This window comes from Seriola lalandi, unplaced genomic scaffold (assembly GCF_002814215.2).
Source record: "Seriola lalandi dorsalis isolate HSWRI2012SDOR001 ecotype SW California unplaced genomic scaffold, Sedor1 jcf7180002054559, whole genome shotgun sequence".
NCBI lineage: Eukaryota > Metazoa > Chordata > Actinopteri > Carangiformes > Carangidae > Seriola > Seriola lalandi.
The window spans coordinates 2,497,073-2,516,792 of NW_019525112.1; the positions used below are offsets into that span (position 1 = coordinate 2,497,073).

Genomic DNA, 19,720 nt, shown 5'->3' on the forward strand with positions numbered 1-19,720 from the left:
GGCACAGTACTCTAGTCTAACACAAACCAGAAAAGACAGAATGTCCATGTAAGTGGCTCTAACATAATGGTGTTTTTATCTTCATTGCAGAGGTATATTATTAAACATGATAGCAAAATCTCACCGCCCTTTCCTCCCTTTCATCCTGTCTTATTTTACCTGGTTAGCATCCATCTTATTTGACCTTGAGCAGACCTAAAAGGCTTGGGTATTGTTAGCGCAGTTGATTTTTATAGGCCTACTCATTTTAAAAGTTTGTTTATTCTTACAAAGACTTCCATTATCATTAATTCTTAACACGGATACAAAACTCTTTAGGCCACATGGGCTATTTTATTATTTATAATACAAATGATTTGGCAGAATTTCGACTTCACACTATTTTTGGTAAATACTGTTACATTTCGTTAATTTGATGTTTATATGTGCGGGAAAGCGTGTTGTCATTAAACTAATCCAGAAAATCTCACATGGTTTTATTGCTGTTCCCTTGGTAACAAGCAAACCCTTGCCCTTTTAGCCTACTGGCATTCGTGTGGATCGTACCACTTTGTATTCGTAAGGGGGGGATGTTACGAGATAGAATTATAGAATGACCCCTTTTTTGACAATAACTGAAACGTTCACATCAATTTAATGCATATGATATGAGTATGTGAGTATATCATATATAACTTGATATATATTACATATCTTTGTCCTATATTAAATCATTAACAGTCGAAGGATACTCAGCGCACCCCGTGAAACCCCCTCATCACATCAAATTGACGGTCGTACAGTAAGCTGGTAGAAGCTTGTTGCTTAAATCTGTGCAGTGCCAGAAAGTAAAGAAGAAACGACGTCGGACACGCAGACAGAATAACAAGCTTTAATTCTGTGAACAGAGTAAGAGCAAAATGGGCTGTTGAACTAACGTCTCGGGAACACTTGTCACCTTGTTTTCGTTAGTTCAGTTGAGCTGCCGTGTCGTCTCCCCTAGCTGGTGCGTGATCGCCGTATCCTCCGGGATGATGAGGTAAGCAGGTACACTCCTCGGCTAACAGTGAGGCTAACATAAGCTAATAAATGTTAATGTGGACGTACTGTAAAATGTTAGCTTATGACAGCGGCTCACTTAGCTTGCTAGCTATGTGGTTGTGAGTAGCTAGCTAAAGTAGCCGGAGATGAGAAAGCAAAACAGAGACAAAACCAGCCCTTCGAAGTAACAAACTATGCAAGCAAGATAATATGATGTTATGCTTGGAGGTTAGGTGACTGTCGCAGTTTATAAGCATTGGTGGAGGAAGTATTAAGTATCTTTTATATTAAGAAAAAGTACTACTACCCCACTGCAAAAATACTCCATTTCAATTAAAAGTATTGTATCAAAAGTGAAAGTACTCCAAGAAGAAAAATGCCCCCCATGACTGGTGTATTATTAATTAGGTTATTTTTACCATGTGCACGTGTAAACAGCATGTACATGTTATATTTGATTGAGGTGGAGTTTTTTTACTTAGTTATTTTATGTATAACTGCGACTAATGATTATTTTTGTTATGGATAGATTAATCAGTTGATTTGTTTGGCTTGTAAAAAGTCAGAAAGTGAGAAATGCCATCATAATTACCCAGAGCCCAAAGTGACAGCCCTCACAGTGCCTTTTTTGTCCAACTAATAGTTCAAACCTCAAAATCACTTTAAAAAAATAAAATGACCAAAAATAAAGGCAGCAAATCCTTACATTTGTGAGGCTTAAATCATGAAATAATTCAAAATAACATTATCCTGCAGTATTGATAGATAGACAACAACCCTGCACAAACCCTACCTTAGCACTTTTCTAAAGTTTAGCACCATCATATCTATAAATTCTTTGAAACCCCTTCAGTGTGTACATCTTCTCATTCTTCCTCCTGTGAAATACACTGCATATTGTTCAAATACTGGCTGCTTTCCACCTATAATCAAAATGCTTTACATCACTATCGCACATCATAAGCTCTGCAGGACAAAGCCGTCCTCTATGCTGAATTTAGAAAAATACTCATATTTAAAACATCAGCACTAATAATATCATGATGGAAATGTCAGAGTGAACTTATATGTTACTACATCATCTTTCTCCATTTCAGTATCAAATTTTGTTCATAAATAAAGTGTCAACTCCCAGCAGTGTTTTTCTCTAAGCTGTGCGGCCAGCTTTCACACAGTATAGCAGATTCTGGTTTTCTATTGGCTAATGTCTGACTGGGAGGGTCTTCCCGGAGGCCGGCACCCAGGCAGGAAGGGGGTGGCTGGAAACATAGCTGGAAACGTTTCAGCCAGAGTTGGACAGACAGTCTGTTTTTACTGTTGTGAAGAGAAAATCTTTGGTCCCTGAATCTTCTGGAAAGAGGGGGGATAAAGACAGTTGTTGTTGTCAACATCTTCACAAATTAGCTTCTCAAAAGTTGTAGCTCTATCCTAGATTCTCGGTCTGGGACAGAAGTTCTTTCGTGCTGCATGACGCGAGAGGTAGGTTTTCTTGCTCTGTTTCCTGACTTGTGCCTAAAGGAATTTGCTGCAGTATGCCGAGGGATAGCATTCAGTAAGGCTCAGAGGCTGTTACAGTGGAAGATCTGGGTTACCAACAGCAGTTTTTATTCTAAAGCTGTGCCTTTTGGGTTTTTGTGTATTCGTAGGCCTTGTTAATTACTCTCAGTGGAACAACTTTTGAGCTTGCACACAGATTTATTCAACTCATGGGTTAATCACCTTTTCTGCCTGCTCAGCAACTTCCTGTGTGTTTTACCACTTGGTGTACAGGTCAGACTATTCTATCCTGTGTTTAACTCCCAACACTGTGTGTGTTTAAGCTTTGTCTTGCTTCCCTATTCGGGTTAGCCTCAACATATCTGCCTAGTAATTTGGCACCAAGTGTTGATGTCATTGTACTAGCAAGTGGAGAGTAGCAGTGTATTTGAAAGTAGACTGTTGAGAAATAATTAATACAATGAAAGGTATGATTAAAATAAAATGTAGTTTTGATTGGCAATCTGTTTTGATTGTGAATGCTGATCAACAAAAGTTGTTAAGAATGTAGCATAACCCAGATCTTATGGTTTTATGGATTTGAGCTTGTGTACTGTTATAGATTTATTGATTAAAATGACACCACCCAGCTACACATCCCCAGCTAGCACAACAATTGTGGCTTTGTGTTTCTAACAGTCTAATATTTCTACTGAAGAAACATGGCCTGGAGAGTCTTTTACATTTTATATTAGCCTTTATATTAGACCCTGTGTCACGTGTATCGTTACACAACAACCATCACTACTTTTATAAAGTTTGGAATGGTCAGTCAAAATATTGAGCATCTGTATTCTTTGCTAATTAGCCACTGTTAACAACATTAGGCTGGAAAAAGACAGGTTTTTAACTGAATTTAACAATGCAGTGGATGCTTTTCACACAAAATGATGAGGAAGAAGTATCCGGTTTGTGGCTAAACTGACTTTGTTACTGTTTGTTTTTGGTTTCTTTAATGAGATGTATAACACTGTATGATCAACGTTCTGCTGATTCATTTATGTATCTTGTGGTGTTTAAAGTTTAACTGTGTCAGTCTGGCAATATTAATATTCAGTTTAATTTTAGACCTTATAGAGGGGACAGAATATTGGCTTTTGACAAAAATGTATCACTCTCAAGGAAAAAATTCAAGCAGATGTAAGGTGGTCTCTATTCACGTTCCCTTGTCACTGATAAATAACTTATTAAATCTTGTATTGTCACTGTCTATACACTGTACAGTGAATTGTGGGGATCTAACAATATGATTTTTTGCATCTGGCATGTGTCTTGTGTCTGGCATGCTTTGCTGGCAAACAGTAAGAATTTCTAATATCTTACCAGTATGAAGGGCGAGGGGGCTTCCAAGTTCTTATCCATGCTCTTTTTTTTTTTTTTTTTGTTGAAGCGCTTGCATTGAGTCCCTTGCTGTGCAACACAGTGGTCTCACTGAAATGAATGAGCAGACTTTGACACAGGCTATTGTTAGTCTCTAAGACACAGAATGTTAGTTTGGCAGCTTGTTCATCAAGCTATAATACAGCTTCGGCCTAAAATTTCTGTCTTCTTTGAAATGTTTTAAATTTCTATCATTTCAACAGTCTTAGTTTGTTATTGTTGTTACCATTGGTGTTTTGATTGTCAAGTCTTGTCGATATTATTTTCATTATGATGAAGTTTTCAGATGTTTTGTTTCGTGCAACCAACAGTAGAAAACCCAAAGACATTCAGTTACAATGATATAAAAGAGACAAAAGCAGCAAATCCTCACATTTGAGAAGCTTAAACCAGATAAGTTTTTACTTAAATAAATTAAATGATTATCAAAAAACTTGCCAATTAATTTTCTGTCAATCAGCATTAATCAAGTATTTGTTGCAACTCTAGTCTCTTTAATTAGGAAATTACTGAATTTAGAGGCACTAATAATTTATTGGACAGGATTGTTTCAAACTACAATGGCTGCCTCTCCAAAAGGCATTTGGCTTGTCTTCTGAGAGTCTGACAAGACTACATATAGCTTTACTAATTACACAAAGTCACATTTGATATTGTTTGACGCTGTTTGCTTTCTGCTGTAAACTGCAAAAAAACAGATGACTCTAGAGAATGAGCTGTCTCTAGAAAAAATAAGACATTACATTGCATGCCATGATAATAATGTGTATTTGAATACAATGTCAGTAATATACATGTGTTTTTGTCTTTCAGATCACCAATAGAAAGTGCCTTTGAGAAGATTTCCCCGACTTGAAGTTGGTCTGTGTACATTGGTCTGTATCTGCTTTCTTTAAAGCCAGGCTCGAGCACCAACACAGCATACCTCAGCTGCAAGCCCTTCGCCACCACTTTGTACAATATCACCACCTAAATCAATGCTAAAATAGACCCACAATATAAGAGAATAGGAGGATGGAGACGAATGACCTGAGAATGACTACAGTGACAAGCCTGCATTAACTTTCCCCCACTTGTCTGATATTTATGGGCACCATCAGTTGTGGAATATACAATTGAACTTGACCTAGAAAAAAAAAACATCTACAGTTGTTTCCCATTGATGAGTGATTTCTCAGCCATCTGATCTTTCTGTTCCAGCTGATGGAGGACTTACCAGGTTGTTTTAAAAGAGGACTTTGTACATACAGTCAACCTACAGATTTTAGTGTATGAGGCACAGAACAATAATATTGACTTTTAAAATTTAATGTATGATTTAAAACCTTTGGACATGGCATTGAACATTTCTTCAGTAAGAGACACAAAATGGCTGACACTGGAAGTCTGTCGACAGTTTCAGCGAGGAAACTGTTCTCGTAGGGACGAGGAATGCAAATTTGCTCATCCACCGAAGAGCTGCCAAGTTGAAAATGGTAGAGTTATTGCCTGCTTTGACTCACTGAAGGTAAGAAATATTGCACACACTATTATCTGCAACAGCTTAATGACCCTTTACTGAATGTAAGAACATTTTGCCCATGTAAAAAGGAGTACGAAACTACAAAAATCCCATGAAATGAAAAAGTGTCCTTGAGTGAATGGTTTCTCTATTGTGTTATGCCAGATATATGTAAAAAAAAAAAAAAAATCCTGTTTCACGTTGTTATTTTACAACCCTTTTTGCTTTCCTTGAAAGGTTTTTAAATTGTTGAAATTGCTCAAACTGTTGGTTCTGTTCAAAAGAATATGATTGCCAGTTTTAAGGTCATGTAGCTAGCTCATCCCGTCAAATACAATTATAAACCTGTAGGTCTACCAATCTTTCTCCTCCTCTTCCTCCACGTGTACAGTGGGATCCCATTCAAGCCCCATTCAAGTAGTTTACCAGGAGTAACAAATGAAATCAGACTCAATATTTGATATTTACTAATATTTGTTTAGGTAGAAACAAAGTCTGGGATGTGATATAGCTCCAATCATAGGTAACACCACACAAATACAGAGTAAAATATCAGTCAGATATTACTCTTACCACTTATCTTTTTTAAGATTAAATCTGGCAGCCAGTCGGATTTCAGCCAGTTTATTCTCCTGTTTGCTCTGTTGCCCTGTGTGAGGCCGGGGTTGACTTAATCCACTCTCACACATTCACTATCACACCACAATACAGCTTTGCCCCCAGGATTATTCTCATGTTGAGTCATCGTCTTATCTCCTCGCTGTAAGCAGTTTATACACAGATTGTCTGTGCCCTGGTGGTCAAGGGCCGGAAAGTATTAACACAAAGTAGCAGTCTCATTCCTTTATCTAAAAACAACATTAATTGTTCATCTTGAATATTGTTAAATAGGTTATTGAGGAGAAGTAATGAGCTTAGATTTAAGGGTCAGTAACCAGTCATTACAGACGTTAATAATGGGAAGTGTCAGATGAATGTGATACCAGTTTTTACCTCTAAAACTACCTTTTGTGATGAGAAACTCAAACTCCCTCAGAAAACAGCAACAGGGTTGATTAATATTTTTAGCCGTTTGAGATAACTGTATCTATGAATTGATCAAAACTGCGCCACGGATCTTTATCATTTTTCTTTCTCCACTCACCTCCTTCTAATAGTTTGTTATCGGCTAAAAGTTGTTTTAGATGAGTAACCTGTTTTTACTGTCTTGACTTAAGTTAACTAACTTTAGCTTAGAGATAGTTTAAATATCTCAAAATGCTTTGAAATCAGCCAGACCCATATTAGCTCATAGCAGATTTATCTGTGCCAGTGTACAGTGGGGTCAGAAAGTTCCGCGGTTCACTGTCTGTCATTATCATGCCTAATGTCTAACACCCCTTCACAGTAGAAACTGGTTAACTTTCCTGTGTAATGAAACAGCTTTGCTCCAGTTTGTTCTTTCGTGACGGTGAAACTATCTGGCATTATGTCATGCTGATGAACAACAACAAATATAACCATTTATTGTTTTGCTTGAAAGTTGTAACCATTATGAGATTCACTACAGACATTTTTAGACATCTTCAGTATATTACTGCTTAGTGATACCATGCACTGCATTGATTTGGAATTTAACCCTGATAAATTTAGTTAATACTGTACATGAGATAATTCTGAAGGAAAATCCTTTTTTCACTTTTATTATAAGGTGTTGGATCAGCAATCTGTATTATTTGAGTCTCTACATTTAATGACCTGAATCAATTTTACTGACAAAATATTTCCCTGTACATCCCTGATTTTGAAATATACAGCTTAAACTGTTCAATGAAAGAACTGTATCTCAGAATTATTTTCATTATTGATACATCTGCCAAATATTTATTTATTTAATCAATTAATTGTTTAGTCCATCAAATGCCATTAAACAGTGAAAAATGTCTGTCACTGTTTACTAAAGCCCAAGATAATATCACATTTCCAGTTCTATTTGACCAATAGTCTAAAAGATACTGAATTTATAACCACATAAGACAAATGAAAGCAGCAGATCCCCACAAATTACAAGATGGAACTGGAGAGCATTTGGCATGTGACCTAAATGATAATAATCAATTATCAAAATAGATTCACTAGAGACTACCTTAATTTTGGCGCATTTTCATAAATAAACAATAAGAGGTAAACAATAGAACAATTATTACTGATAGAAATGTTGATTTTTCTAGAGGAACCAAGTGAATGAATATCAACCTTTGTTTTTATACTATTTTGAGGACACAGGAATTAATCTGTTATGAGGATGGAAAGAAGAGGTCAGCAAGAAAATCTGTAGCTGTCGCAGTCATGTGATGATGTCACAGCTCCTCTTTATGAATAGGCTTTTGTCTAAGGAGTTATTAAATATCTGTTACCGACATCTCTACTACTGTCCTGTCAGCTCAGCTGATACTAACTGCTATTCACACTCAGTCTTTATTTATAAAAAGACAAATATAGCTAGCTGCCTAAATTGTGCTTTTTAAATGTTGTTTTCCTCTTACTTAGCTGTTTTGGCTTCTCCACTGATGGGATGTTATTGCCATGTGATTTCTTAAAGTCACAGTTCTCTAGCCATTCACCAATGACTGCTAACAGAGTTAACTTTATTATACCAAAGAATGTGCACATGCTTTGGTGTTGTAATTAGTCTCTCATGACTTCAAACAAAGTCTGCTGAGAAGGGAAGGCACAAGTGAAGGATGTCAACCGCCCATCTTTTACTCTGTAAAGATAGTATTTTTTAGCCCGGACAAGCTTCCTGTGGCTTTTTCTCATGAGTGTTTTTATAGTGAAGACAAGTGAGCGAACCTGCTCATTAATCAGCAGTGCAAGCAGTAAACTTCAGTAGTAGCAGGCATTGTTGTGGAGATTTCTTTTAGTCAGAACCACATCTATGCAACCTATATCTCTTGGACCCTTTTCAGACCTAGCATTAACATCTGTCTCAGGTGATCTGATCACAAGTGGAAAACTGTAAGTACAGGTCTGAATGCACCCAGGATGCATTGAGGACCCATTTTAGGTCTGATCACTCAGACCACATCTGGAGGTGGTCTGAGCCACGTGTGGCTGCATTCTTTTAGCAGTGTGAACATAAATATGTCGTGGGCCACATAAAAGGGCCGCTTACTGACCTGATGTCCTCTGCTACAATTTAATTTGTCCCGCCACAATTCATAATGAACCAAAAATATTTTACTATTTCAAATGGATAGAGCTGTGCACAGTGCATTGATTCGCTCACTCGTTTGCCCTGTTTTCTCTCTCTCTTTCTCTCTCTGTCTCTCTCTCTCCCTCCCTCCCTCTATCTCTCTCTCCCTCGCACAAACACATTGACAACAGATCTGACTGTCATACTTGGACTGGCTAAAAACAACAGCGTTTATGTTTATTTGCATATAGAGTAGGGAAGTGAGATCCGATCACAAGTGGTCATTCGAGACGCATGTGGAGACGCATTTTATGCCAGGTGTGACCTGATGTACTTAGAGCTGTCCACTTGTGATTGGATCAGCCAAGATGCATGTTAATGCCAGGTCTGAACAGGGCCTTAGAAGTCCTCAAAAAACTGTCCTCTCTAAACTGGAAAGAAGCTAAATACTGTTAAAACATAGAGGTTAGTAGTGTATATACCATAAGTTATTTCTGTTGGCGCTGTTTTACAATATTTCATAAAGAGTAATAAACACTGATGACCAATAAAGCTACACTAAATATAATTGAATATATAATTTGAATGGATTTGAATATTTAGGACAGAGGAAGTTGACCTCTCATAAGGTTAATACAGATGCTTGACTGACAGAAACAATGTGGTATGCTCATTTTGAAGTTTTAAAAAGAGATAGTAATACTCAAGCTTAAAAATGTGACTGTTTGAACTATAAGGCAAACCACCACTATGCTCACAGCTGGTAAGCTCAGGGATGTCTCATGTAGCCAGTCAGCTTGGTCTTAACTTCTCTCATAACAGCTACAGTGTAATCGTAAAGAGAGCACTGTAGAATCAATAACTGACTTGTCTTCATCTCAATCATACCCTTTACAGCCCAGTATATTACATTTATACTGGATCACTCTGCAGCAACCCGTGTATGTCCAAAGCTACTGTTCACTGCCAATATCCTTTATGTAGCATGGTAAAAAGTATAGTTGTGGAGGTCGAGGTGAGAGTTGCGTATTGTATCCAACTGTTACGAGATTTCTCATTTCTCAAAATGGAAGTTTTATCCATTTAAAAGTAACCATTATTTTGTAACAGTTCTCATATTAAAATCCTTTCGGACAATGTAACAGTATTTTGATAAAAGCAAGACTTAAGTTAATACACTTTTAATGTCATGGCCGTGACATTTATTTTCCTAATAAATTATGTTGATAAAAATTTTTTTTTCCTCAGTTTCAAAAAATAACTGTAACACTTCAAGATAACGATTACTGGCCTGTGATCTTGAGGGTTCTGCTTTTTTTTTAATTTCTCTGAATACAGGGCCGATGCTCAAGAGAAAACTGCAAGTATCTTCATCCACCTTCGCACTTAAAAACCCAGTTGGAGATAAATGGGCGCAACAATCTCATCCAGCAGAAGACTGCGGCAGCCGTACTCGCCCAACAGATGCAGCTTGTGATCCCTGGACCCAGCATGCAGCCTGTGGTAAGGTCCTCATCGTGAATCCTACCCATTACTATTGTTTGTAATATGAAGGTGCTTGTCTCATTTGTATAATATAACACCTTCCCTCAAAGTCAGCTTTTTCTGTTACACAGGGACTTGGTACAAATACTGGTCTTGGTTATGGCTCATACATGACACCCTTGAGCCATGGAATGAGCCTTGTTCCCTCAGACATTCTCCCGAGCACCCAAGTTCTTGTTCCTGGGAGCCCACCTGTCACGGTCCAGAGTTCCTCTTCTTCTTCTTCTTCTTCCTCCTCTTCTCCCTCACAGAAGCTGCAACGTACAGACAAACTAGAGGTAATCATTCGCCGCAAGGAGTGATTTCACATAAATAAGATATCAGTACTTATGCAGGCACACATAATCTGGCCAAATGCTGAGAGCTGAATTAATCTTGCTGTCTTTATAATTGCTCCTTTCAGGTTTGTCGTGAATTTCAGCGGGGAAACTGTTCAAGAGGGGAGACAGATTGCCGCTTCGCTCACCCCAGTGACAGTCCAATGATTGACACCACTGATAACACTGTCACTGTTTGCATGGACTATATCAAGAGCCGCTGCTCCAGGGAGAAGTGCAAGTATTTTCACCCACCTGCACACTTGCAGGCCAAAATCAAATCCAGTCAGCAAGTCAATCAGACAGCCATCACAGCCCAGGCCGCAGCTGCAGCCATGGTAAGACACAGCCTTTATCTTTCTGACAACTGAAAAATGTTCTAGTTTGCAAAAAATACATGATCAGAAAACACATTATCTTGTTAATAAAATGGAGGTGTTTGGTGTCACAGTGTTTGCCATTAAATGCCTAAATATGGAGCACTATCATTTGTAATGGCACATTTAATGTAGTGGTATAGTATATGCCCCCATGTCCCCTGATTTTATACTGAAGCCATGTGTCAGTATTGTGCTCATTTGCCATCCATAGACCATCTGCATCTTTTTTCATGTACGTAATTTTTTTGATAGTTATTTAGATCATATTTTTGTTGCATGCATTTCAGCTTGTACAAAAGTGAAAAACATAACTATACCTAAAAACAACTGTTTAGAGTTACACATAGAGGAGGCACCTGCCAGTCCACTCAAAAAATGAGTGTGGGTGTAGTAAATGGAGCTCCACATTCTGTGGTTTATGACACTAGATTCATGTGTTTTTTTTAACTGGTGATGTTGCTTTTGGCTAGCTCTCATAAAACCAAGTCATCCTTCATTCAACATTAAAAGATTCTGTGCCTGCCATCCATTACATTATTCTTTTAATGTGTAGAATCAGTGTATCTATTACCAAATTACATTGTGTGCATAGTTTCACTGATTGCATCACAGTAGTGGTAGTGTTTTGATCATAATGAAAAACTCTGATCAAGTAATAATAACAAGGTGATCAATATACAATATAAAGGGTGTACAGGATTGTACCGTATCATTGTAAATCTTGGTTGCCAAAGCTACTGATTATGCTGAACTACTAATTCAGGAATCTTAAGTCAGTGTTTCCTTCAATCAGTTCTTTTGGTTACTGTGCATGCATATTGTGTTTTATGTGGTATACTACATTCAGATTATTTTGTTTTGTTTTCCCCTTCTCACCTATCCACAATGCTGTCCCCCATGATGCACCTCTGCTTGCTGTTACCTGTATGTTAATACGCTTGAATCCCATTGGCCCACTGCCATCATGTGCTCGCTGCCTGCTATTAAAAGACTCAGTCGACTGCCAAAGCAATGAAGCGACCCCTCGAGGCAACTGTAGACCTGGTATTTTCACCTTTTGCTTTGCATGTAGCTATTAATTGTACTGTAAAAACTTTTAATTTTTGTCACTGTGGCTTCTTCAAGTTTCATATAGTGTTTGTGTACACAGTTAACATCAGTATCTTCAAGTGCTTAAAGGAGCTATTTGTAAGTTTTGCTATTGCTTACATAGCCAACGTTAGCATTAACAGCTGTTTAATTACCAGTCTAGAAGAAATGTTGGAAGCTCCGTGTCAAACTTCATTCCTTTACTCGCCAAGAGCTGTCTCCAGTCGTGGAAAGCAACGCCAGTTGACAGTTGTTTTGCTTCTATTTCTATCACTTCTTCTACTGGTTAGCATGCTAACAAGCTAACCCTAGCCCAGTTGACCTGTCTCATCGCTTTCTTATACCAAGTCACTGTAGTGCCCAGTCTGCCCTGAAGAAGGAGTGCTGCTTAGAGGGCATATGATAACTTCTTGTATTGTAAACGCAATGACGCCTGAGGCTCTTGGAAGGCGACTATCACCACCACCCACTCCTGGCAAGCAATCATGCTCAGCAGCAAAGAAAACTTACAAATAGCCCCTTTAAGTTTACAGATATTTGTTAAATATTGGTGAATACATTATTCCATTCATATCTGTATTCTACAACTGTGCTTGATTTTTTTTTTTCCATCATGTGATAACAGTCACCTTTATTGTGTATTTGTGTAGTTGTAGTCGTGATACTAAATATTAAGAATGTATAAAATGCAGCTGAACAGAGAGAGGGTAAAGTTGGGAGGTTTTAGTGTTTTATGTTTTCCCCTGTCACTTTTCAGGCCTTTCCCCACAGCGTCCTACAACCCCTACCAAAGAGACAAGCTCTTGAGAAGAGCAGCTGGACCAGCTCTCTCCTCAGTCCCAGTTTTTTGCACTACCAACAGGCTCTGGCCAATGCACAGCTGCAGCAGCCCACTGCAGCATTTTATCCCACAGGTAATCTTTAAACTTGTTATGTATCCAAAGTTTAACTGGCACTTTATACAACTTTCCACTTAAAAGTAGTTAAATCACTTAACAACTTGGCAGCTGCCTGTGCTACAGAATGACACTGCTCATAGAATGAAATAATTCAAATGAAATATCTCTTAATCCTGATCCTAAAGAGTTTGACTGCAGACCTTTTTCACAGCAGACATTTTGAATTGTCATAGTCAAAAAGCACAGTTGTTACTCATATTATTAACAATGCATCTGCTCTACAGTCACTCATCTACACAAAATATGTAGGATCAGATGCTTGGTGAATACTCACAGGGCAGCGCTTATTAGTGAACAGCTGTGGTTGACGAGGTAACATTAACTCACTTGCCTGGCTAATCAGTCACAATAGCCCAGAGACAGCTCTCTTCTGTTATTTACTTTCCCCTGAGATTTTGTTCACCATTACACACCATTTCATTGAATAAAATTTTACTAAATAGAGAAGTGAGCTCTTTGAACTAAGAAATGGACTAACAGTCAGTTAGCTAACTCATTAGTAAGCTAGTTTTGTTGCCAAAGGGACAAAAACTTAACAAAAAAAACGTATTTGTACTATTGACTCCTGTCTCTTAACTGTCTGCAAACCCTTCCCCTTTTGTGGAACATTTTTTACTCTGATAGAAGAGGTTAAGTAAAAGTGAATGGTGCAACACAGCTGCTGCTACCTGCTATGCCAAACAACAAATGTCTGTAAAATGTCTGCTGTGAAATAAGCTCTTTTTGCATTCTGAAATATTTCTTAGACAATACATGGAAGTGATCAGTTGCATTTCCAGCAAAATTCTCTTCTTTCCTGTGGCTTCTAGGAAAGTGGAAGTGGAAAAATACAAATGTGTTCAGTTTTTTAGCCTTAAATGTAGAGATGTGTCTCCTTGCCTTGCACTTACAAATAGCTGTAGTATGTTACTCAGCTTGACTTAGCCAAAATGTAATTATCTGGGCTCACACCAGTTCTTATCGTTTTCACGTTTCAGTCACACTTAAATACACCTTCTCTTTCCATTTGATAATCACACAGGTTCTGTCTTCTGCATGACTCCTGCTAACAGCATTGGTAGGTGCCTTCCTTAATTTCTATACACTATGTCATAAAAAATGGAGAACACAGGTGAAATGTAATTACTGTGTTTGTTTAAGACATTTTCGTTGTTACACCATAGGAAAGCAAAAGCTTGAATATGGTTCCAAATATTAGGAATCCACATTACATAACTTTTTCTCTAAAGATATTTTTAATCACCTTACATATTTATGTGTTTGTTTTGATCACCAAGCCTTTTATATATACTTGCTTTTAACATTATTCCAAATAGCCAAAGCACAGTATACAAATATAAGCATTTTGGTGGATTTTGTTTGTAGAAGTGCCATGCATCATGGATTAGGAAATTTGATCAGCATCCCTGAGATTCACTTCAATGTTTTTTATACTCTTAAATGCTTTTTATAATTAAAGCTCCTTAAATATAATTTAAAACCACTTTTATTGTGTCTGCTACCGTTGCTGTACATGCTGTCTCTTTTGGGATGTCAAATTATTGACAGATTTCCTAATTTTATCTCTTATCAGCCGTCCTTTTGTGAACTCCCCTGCTGTCTCGCTTTGCTGTGTGATCGTATGCCATCTGCTGGTCTAACCTAATGATGGCTTGCTGCTAATTTCATTTTATATTTGCTTGGCAAGAGAGAGTGAGAAAGAGAGAGTGAGAAAGAGAGAGAGAGAGAGAAAAACATTGCTATGGTTACCATAATGCTCCACCTCCCTTTTCATTGCTTTCATGGTTCCCTTCCTGAAAAAGTCCCCATGATGTACAGTGCTACGCCTGCTACTGTCTCTGCAGCAACTACTCCCGCCACAAGTGTCCCCTACGCAGCAACAGCAACAGCCAATCAGGTTTGCTCCTTTTTAAAGCTTTCTGTCATAAATCCTTGAGCCCTGAGGAAGTGCTTCATCTTTAAATCAGGGGAGTTGCTTTGTCAGCGTAGAATTGCCCTGCTTGCATTGCCTATCATTAAGCTTCATTTACCTGTAGACCTTCAGTAGAACTACTAGGCTGCATCTCACCCCTTTCCCTTATGACAAACAACACTTGTACAGAGGTTTTCCATCTGCAAACAGTGGTTTTGCACATATTCTTTATTGCATGTTTTTTGCTTTGTTTGGTGTCAGTGTCTGTTTCATTATTCAGTATGCAGTTCTAATGTTAAGGGAGGAATAAATTATTGCAACAAAATAGTAGTTGGTCTTCAAAAACAATATTATCCTCCTACTGGTGGATCCATTTGTGCACCTGAGCGTTACCTAAACCTCAGAGGAATTTGAAGACCATTATCACAAGCTTAAGATGTTCAGGTATTAATTCCATTTAGTCTTATCATTTTTGTATCCATTCAAACAGTAAAATTTGATGAGCAATTGATGATCTTTGTCATGTAACGAAACGCATTTGTCCCAAGTATATATTTATTGTGTGAAACTACTAAGTGACTGTCTTTTGCCTCTGAAACAGATCATCCTCAAGTAACCACCAGAAACAGGAGTCAGTGCCATGTTGCTGCTGTTAAGGGTCCCAAACAGCCGCTCTGTAAATACTCTGTTAACCCCACACAACACATACAAGCTGCATGCTAATAACATCACTGATGGAAAATGTGTAAACATTACTTTTATCTATAAAAATAAATTACATAGCTCAATTACTAGGATTATATGGTCTTAGAGAAATAACACAGAAGATTATTGTATGTACATGCCTTTGCACCTGAGTTAACATACATCCTCAGTAATGTGCAAAACATCCTGGTTTCTATTTCCAAAACCCAATTCTGACACGGTCTGAGGTGCATTTACCCTCTGAATGAGCGGAAATGCAGTCTGACTCAAATTCGCATATTGGAGCCTCATAAATAAAAATTAACCTTTCTGAATAAATTCAACCATGAAACAAGTGGAAATCAGACAGAAATGTATTTTACTGACAATTGTAAGAGATCACGACACACCTAATCTGAGATCAGTTTTCAGTGTGTAGACAGAACATGTTAATGCCATGTGTTAATTGGTCCTATATTATTATCAACATAATATTGAGCAACAAATTATTTTTTCCTTCTTGAATGTCATATAATCTAAAAAGTTTTTTTTCACATTAATGATTGTTTATCTAGTGCCGGATTTAATTATTTTAAGATAACTCGTGAAAGCACTTATTTTAACTTTAAACTCCACATTGTAAAAATGTAACGTGACAGCAGGCTTATGGAAGTTCTGGGGTAGTCAATCTGGGTTCTTTGCCCTGTTATCCCCAGAAAACAGGATCAGAGCTCCACCTCCTGGTGTGCCTTTGCATTGCGTATACTGTGCATTATGTTTGTTGGCACAAAATTCTATTAAACCTATTTTCTACAGATACGTTCTCTCTTGAAGGTAGTAAAGCAACAGTGATTCAAACTGTTAATTTTCCCCTCTTCCTTTGGATTATTGGTCCAGGTGATGTTTGACTTGTTGATGTATCCATGTGGTGGTTTTCAATTCTGGGGCAGATTTCACAAAGATAGACTTTGACTGTGGCTTAGATCAAACCTATAATAGTCAGACTTCAGATAAACATCCAAATTCATCCATTTAACAAAGCTCTCTACTTCTTGTCTGTATGAATTAGGACTAATGTACTATTAACTCCGGGTGTATTTACAAACTTGAAAACATGGCTGACTGAGTAACTATATCAAACTGCTCAGCAGAAAATGTTTGCCCGCTTAAAGAATTTGTCAGTTACAGGACATTTTACTGGAAATATTCAGTGAAGAGTATAACAATACAAAAACCTTGTATTATTATAAAATGTCAATGCAGTGCAGACCTGTAGCAGATCTGAGATGCTGTGGCTTTTAATGTGGCTAACTCATCAGTCAGACTCAGGATACTCTCTTGGGGCAAACAAAATGAAGATGTCCTCATTGCTGTATATTTTCAACAGATTACTGCAGTCACTAAAAACTCTTCTTCTTATCATTAAACAGTCCACAACATTATTAGCAAACCACAAATTATGAGCCATATTTTTTCAGACATATTGTCTGATGAAAAACAACTACAGTGTAGAGTCTTATGTGAAGCAGAATTTGGCCAAAAGTCAAAGATCTCTGTACACACTTACCTTCAGGTACATTACCATTAGCTATTGAAAGAAGTAAAGTTCATGTCTGACAAATGTATCATCACTGCAATGGTATTGTTGGTGTCTTCGAAGTCATGTGGGCTGGGCACCGCATACATGTGCATGACACCAAATATAATTCACTAATTGGCCTAACACTACAAACCAGTCTAAATTATCTTTGGGAAACCAGCCCCTGGTTCAACTTGAAGATACTGTATAGCAAACCACGTTTTTAGGAAGAGCCTCCACAGTCATTATAATGAACTCAATAAAAGGGTATTGGAATACTACTACTCATAACTAAAGTTCTTGTGATACTATAAAGTTCGAGTTGAGTAGTGTGTGCACTACTAGTCTTGATGTTACAGTCAGTTGTCAGTACTGTATTATTTGAATGTTACAAGTGCCTAAAGAATTGTGCATGCAATTACATCTAAGCATATTTAAAAGGCTTTGTGGGAAAAAATCATTCAATTAAATCGACTCAACTCACATTTAGAAAGAAATGTTTAGCAATGCCATGTCAGTGCATTAGTATGTTGTGTTCGCCTGTTTAGATTTAGTCTTATAATTAATTTTCATTCATGTGACATTCACTCACATTTGTATGTACTATGTATAAGAATGAATATCCAGTTTAATTTTATTTCGTTTCACATTTAAGATGATAAAGTAGTTTCCGATGATGTCTCCTAATTAGTTAAATGCGCAGTAAAATACTATATGTAGTAAAATAGAATATAAGGAAATAGACTTTTTGGTGCAGTTGTGTATGATTGATACCACAATATGCAATTACCTGACTGTGTTTAAAACTTAGAGCAGGCAGAGTGGGCATTGTGTCTGGTTAAGTGAAAAACAAAACTGATGTTTAACATATGTAATGTTCTCTTGAACATCTTTTTATATAAGTTTTAGTTACCTGTTTTGCAGTGTGTGAAAACATCAACCTTTTCCTTTAATGTTTCTGTGTGTCTTTTCAAGTGACTGGTATGTTTTTAAATTGTGTGTGATTAACTCAGACAATCCACCAAGAGATGTTGCATTTGTTAACATTTTCATTATGTATTTTCATTGTGAAAATTTTTACACCTTATTGGATGGAATATATGGAGTATACTTGGATATTTTACTTGTTTAACTTTAGCTACGAACACGTTTAAAGTTCTCAATATTCTCTTCTATTTTATGATGAATGTAATTTATTAAACTGACTTTAGCTCTGTTGGAGGTTCCTCAAAGGGCCTTCATCTGTTGTTTTTAGCCTATGAAAAGCCGCCTGTGTCGAGGGATCATATGTTGGAGCAAAGAGAAGCTTAGAACATTTCATCCTTGCTACTGCCTTGTCAGCTGTAAGGGACAACAAACCTCTGTATGAGCAAGGCCATAGAATTGCTTTTTATGTACAAAAGTGCATTGTACAGCCCACATTTAACAAAAAAGTAATTAATGGTTTGCCATGTTACTGTTTTGATTTGTTGCTGAGGCAGCCTGAAGTTGCAGTGACTAAAATTTGTATTTTTGTAGGTGATATAAATAGTTTTTCCTCCTCACAATAACACATTAGACTATACTTTCAGATATTTGACTTTATTACACCATGGTGAAAACACTAAGTGATAGAGTGCATAAAAATAGTGTTTTAATCTGAATTTTGTGTTTTACATAGTTTCCACTGCATGTCAACATCTTGCAAAAAAATATAATCCACCACACAGTGAGCTAAAATTTCAGAGGTCACTTGATGGTTCAGCGGCTGTATAAAACTTCATTATTTTTTTGATTATATGATTGCTTTCAAAGTTTAGGTTGCTATTAAATAGATGATACGTTTCCCTAATTTATTATACCTTCAAATAAAAGGCATATTTCTGAATGTTTGTTTCACCGTTTGGCAAAAAGCTTGAATGTCAAGAAAACGCCTGCACATGGAGCTTGTTTGACATTTTGATTCACCCAGTCAAAAACAAATGGACAGTAAGAATGTTTGGTCTGACTGACTGACGGAAACATTTCTCTTAAGCACTTTCTCAAAGGTCAGTCGACTGAGAAGACATGCTTTTTGTGAACTTTGCCTTATCTTTGATCTAATCCTACGTTTGCATTTGTTCAGTAATTGTGAATTCAGTATCTAATAACTAAAACTAATTTCCCTCAATCATTTTGTGAAATTGTTACAGCATGAATTTTTAGTTTACGGCCAAAATGACAGACTGTAAAACAAACTGAAACACTACCCTGAAACGCATGATGATGATGAGACTGACTAACTTGTTATTATAAATGGTTATATTAAAATTACAAGACTTCTGATGAAGCTGTATCAGTGCCATTTGGTTCCATTCTGGTCTGAATATAAACTTTCCCTTTTGCTTTTTTTTTCTTTTGAAACGTGAAATAATTTTATTTGTGCATAATTAAACATTTCATGTGGATAGTTTTGTTCCTGTAAATTCTAAATTGTGTAATATCTAATATTGCAAATAAATAAATGTCAAATAAATGCCATTCTGTGAGCTCTGTTGTTTTATTTTGTAATGTACATTTATTTTGTACTTATTTGGCACAAAAACTCAATCTGAATCAAATAAAATAATTTCACAAATTAAATAATTTCGCTAAGTTTTTAAAGTTTAATTATTTTTACTAGAG

At 36.9% G+C, this 19,720-nt stretch overlaps 1 protein-coding gene across 6 annotated transcripts; it reads left to right on the plus strand.

Annotated features, from left to right (window-relative positions):
* Positions 1–781: 781 nt before the first annotated feature.
* On the plus strand, positions 782–19,576 carry LOC111662156 (muscleblind-like protein 2a). 6 transcript variants are annotated; one of them, XM_087176515.1, is made up of 10 exons: positions 2,291–2,499; positions 4,750–5,443; positions 9,951–10,115; positions 10,229–10,435; positions 10,561–10,812; positions 11,845–11,898; positions 12,701–12,857; positions 13,924–13,959; positions 14,705–14,799; positions 15,416–19,576. In XM_087176515.1, the coding sequence occupies exons 2-10, from the start codon at positions 5,246–5,248 to the stop codon at positions 15,428–15,430; spliced, it is 1,179 nt and encodes a 392-aa protein (XP_087032641.1). In that variant the 5' UTR covers positions 2,291–2,499; positions 4,750–5,245; the 3' UTR covers positions 15,431–19,576. The 6 variants fall into 6 exon arrangements, with proteins under 6 accessions (XP_023271691.1, XP_087032641.1, XP_087032642.1 ...); XM_087176516.1 differs by having other exon boundaries at positions 14,747–14,799; XM_023415923.2 differs by lacking the exons at positions 2,291–2,499; positions 14,705–14,799 and adding an exon at positions 782–1,018.
* The last annotated feature ends 144 nt before the right edge of the window (positions 19,577–19,720 follow it).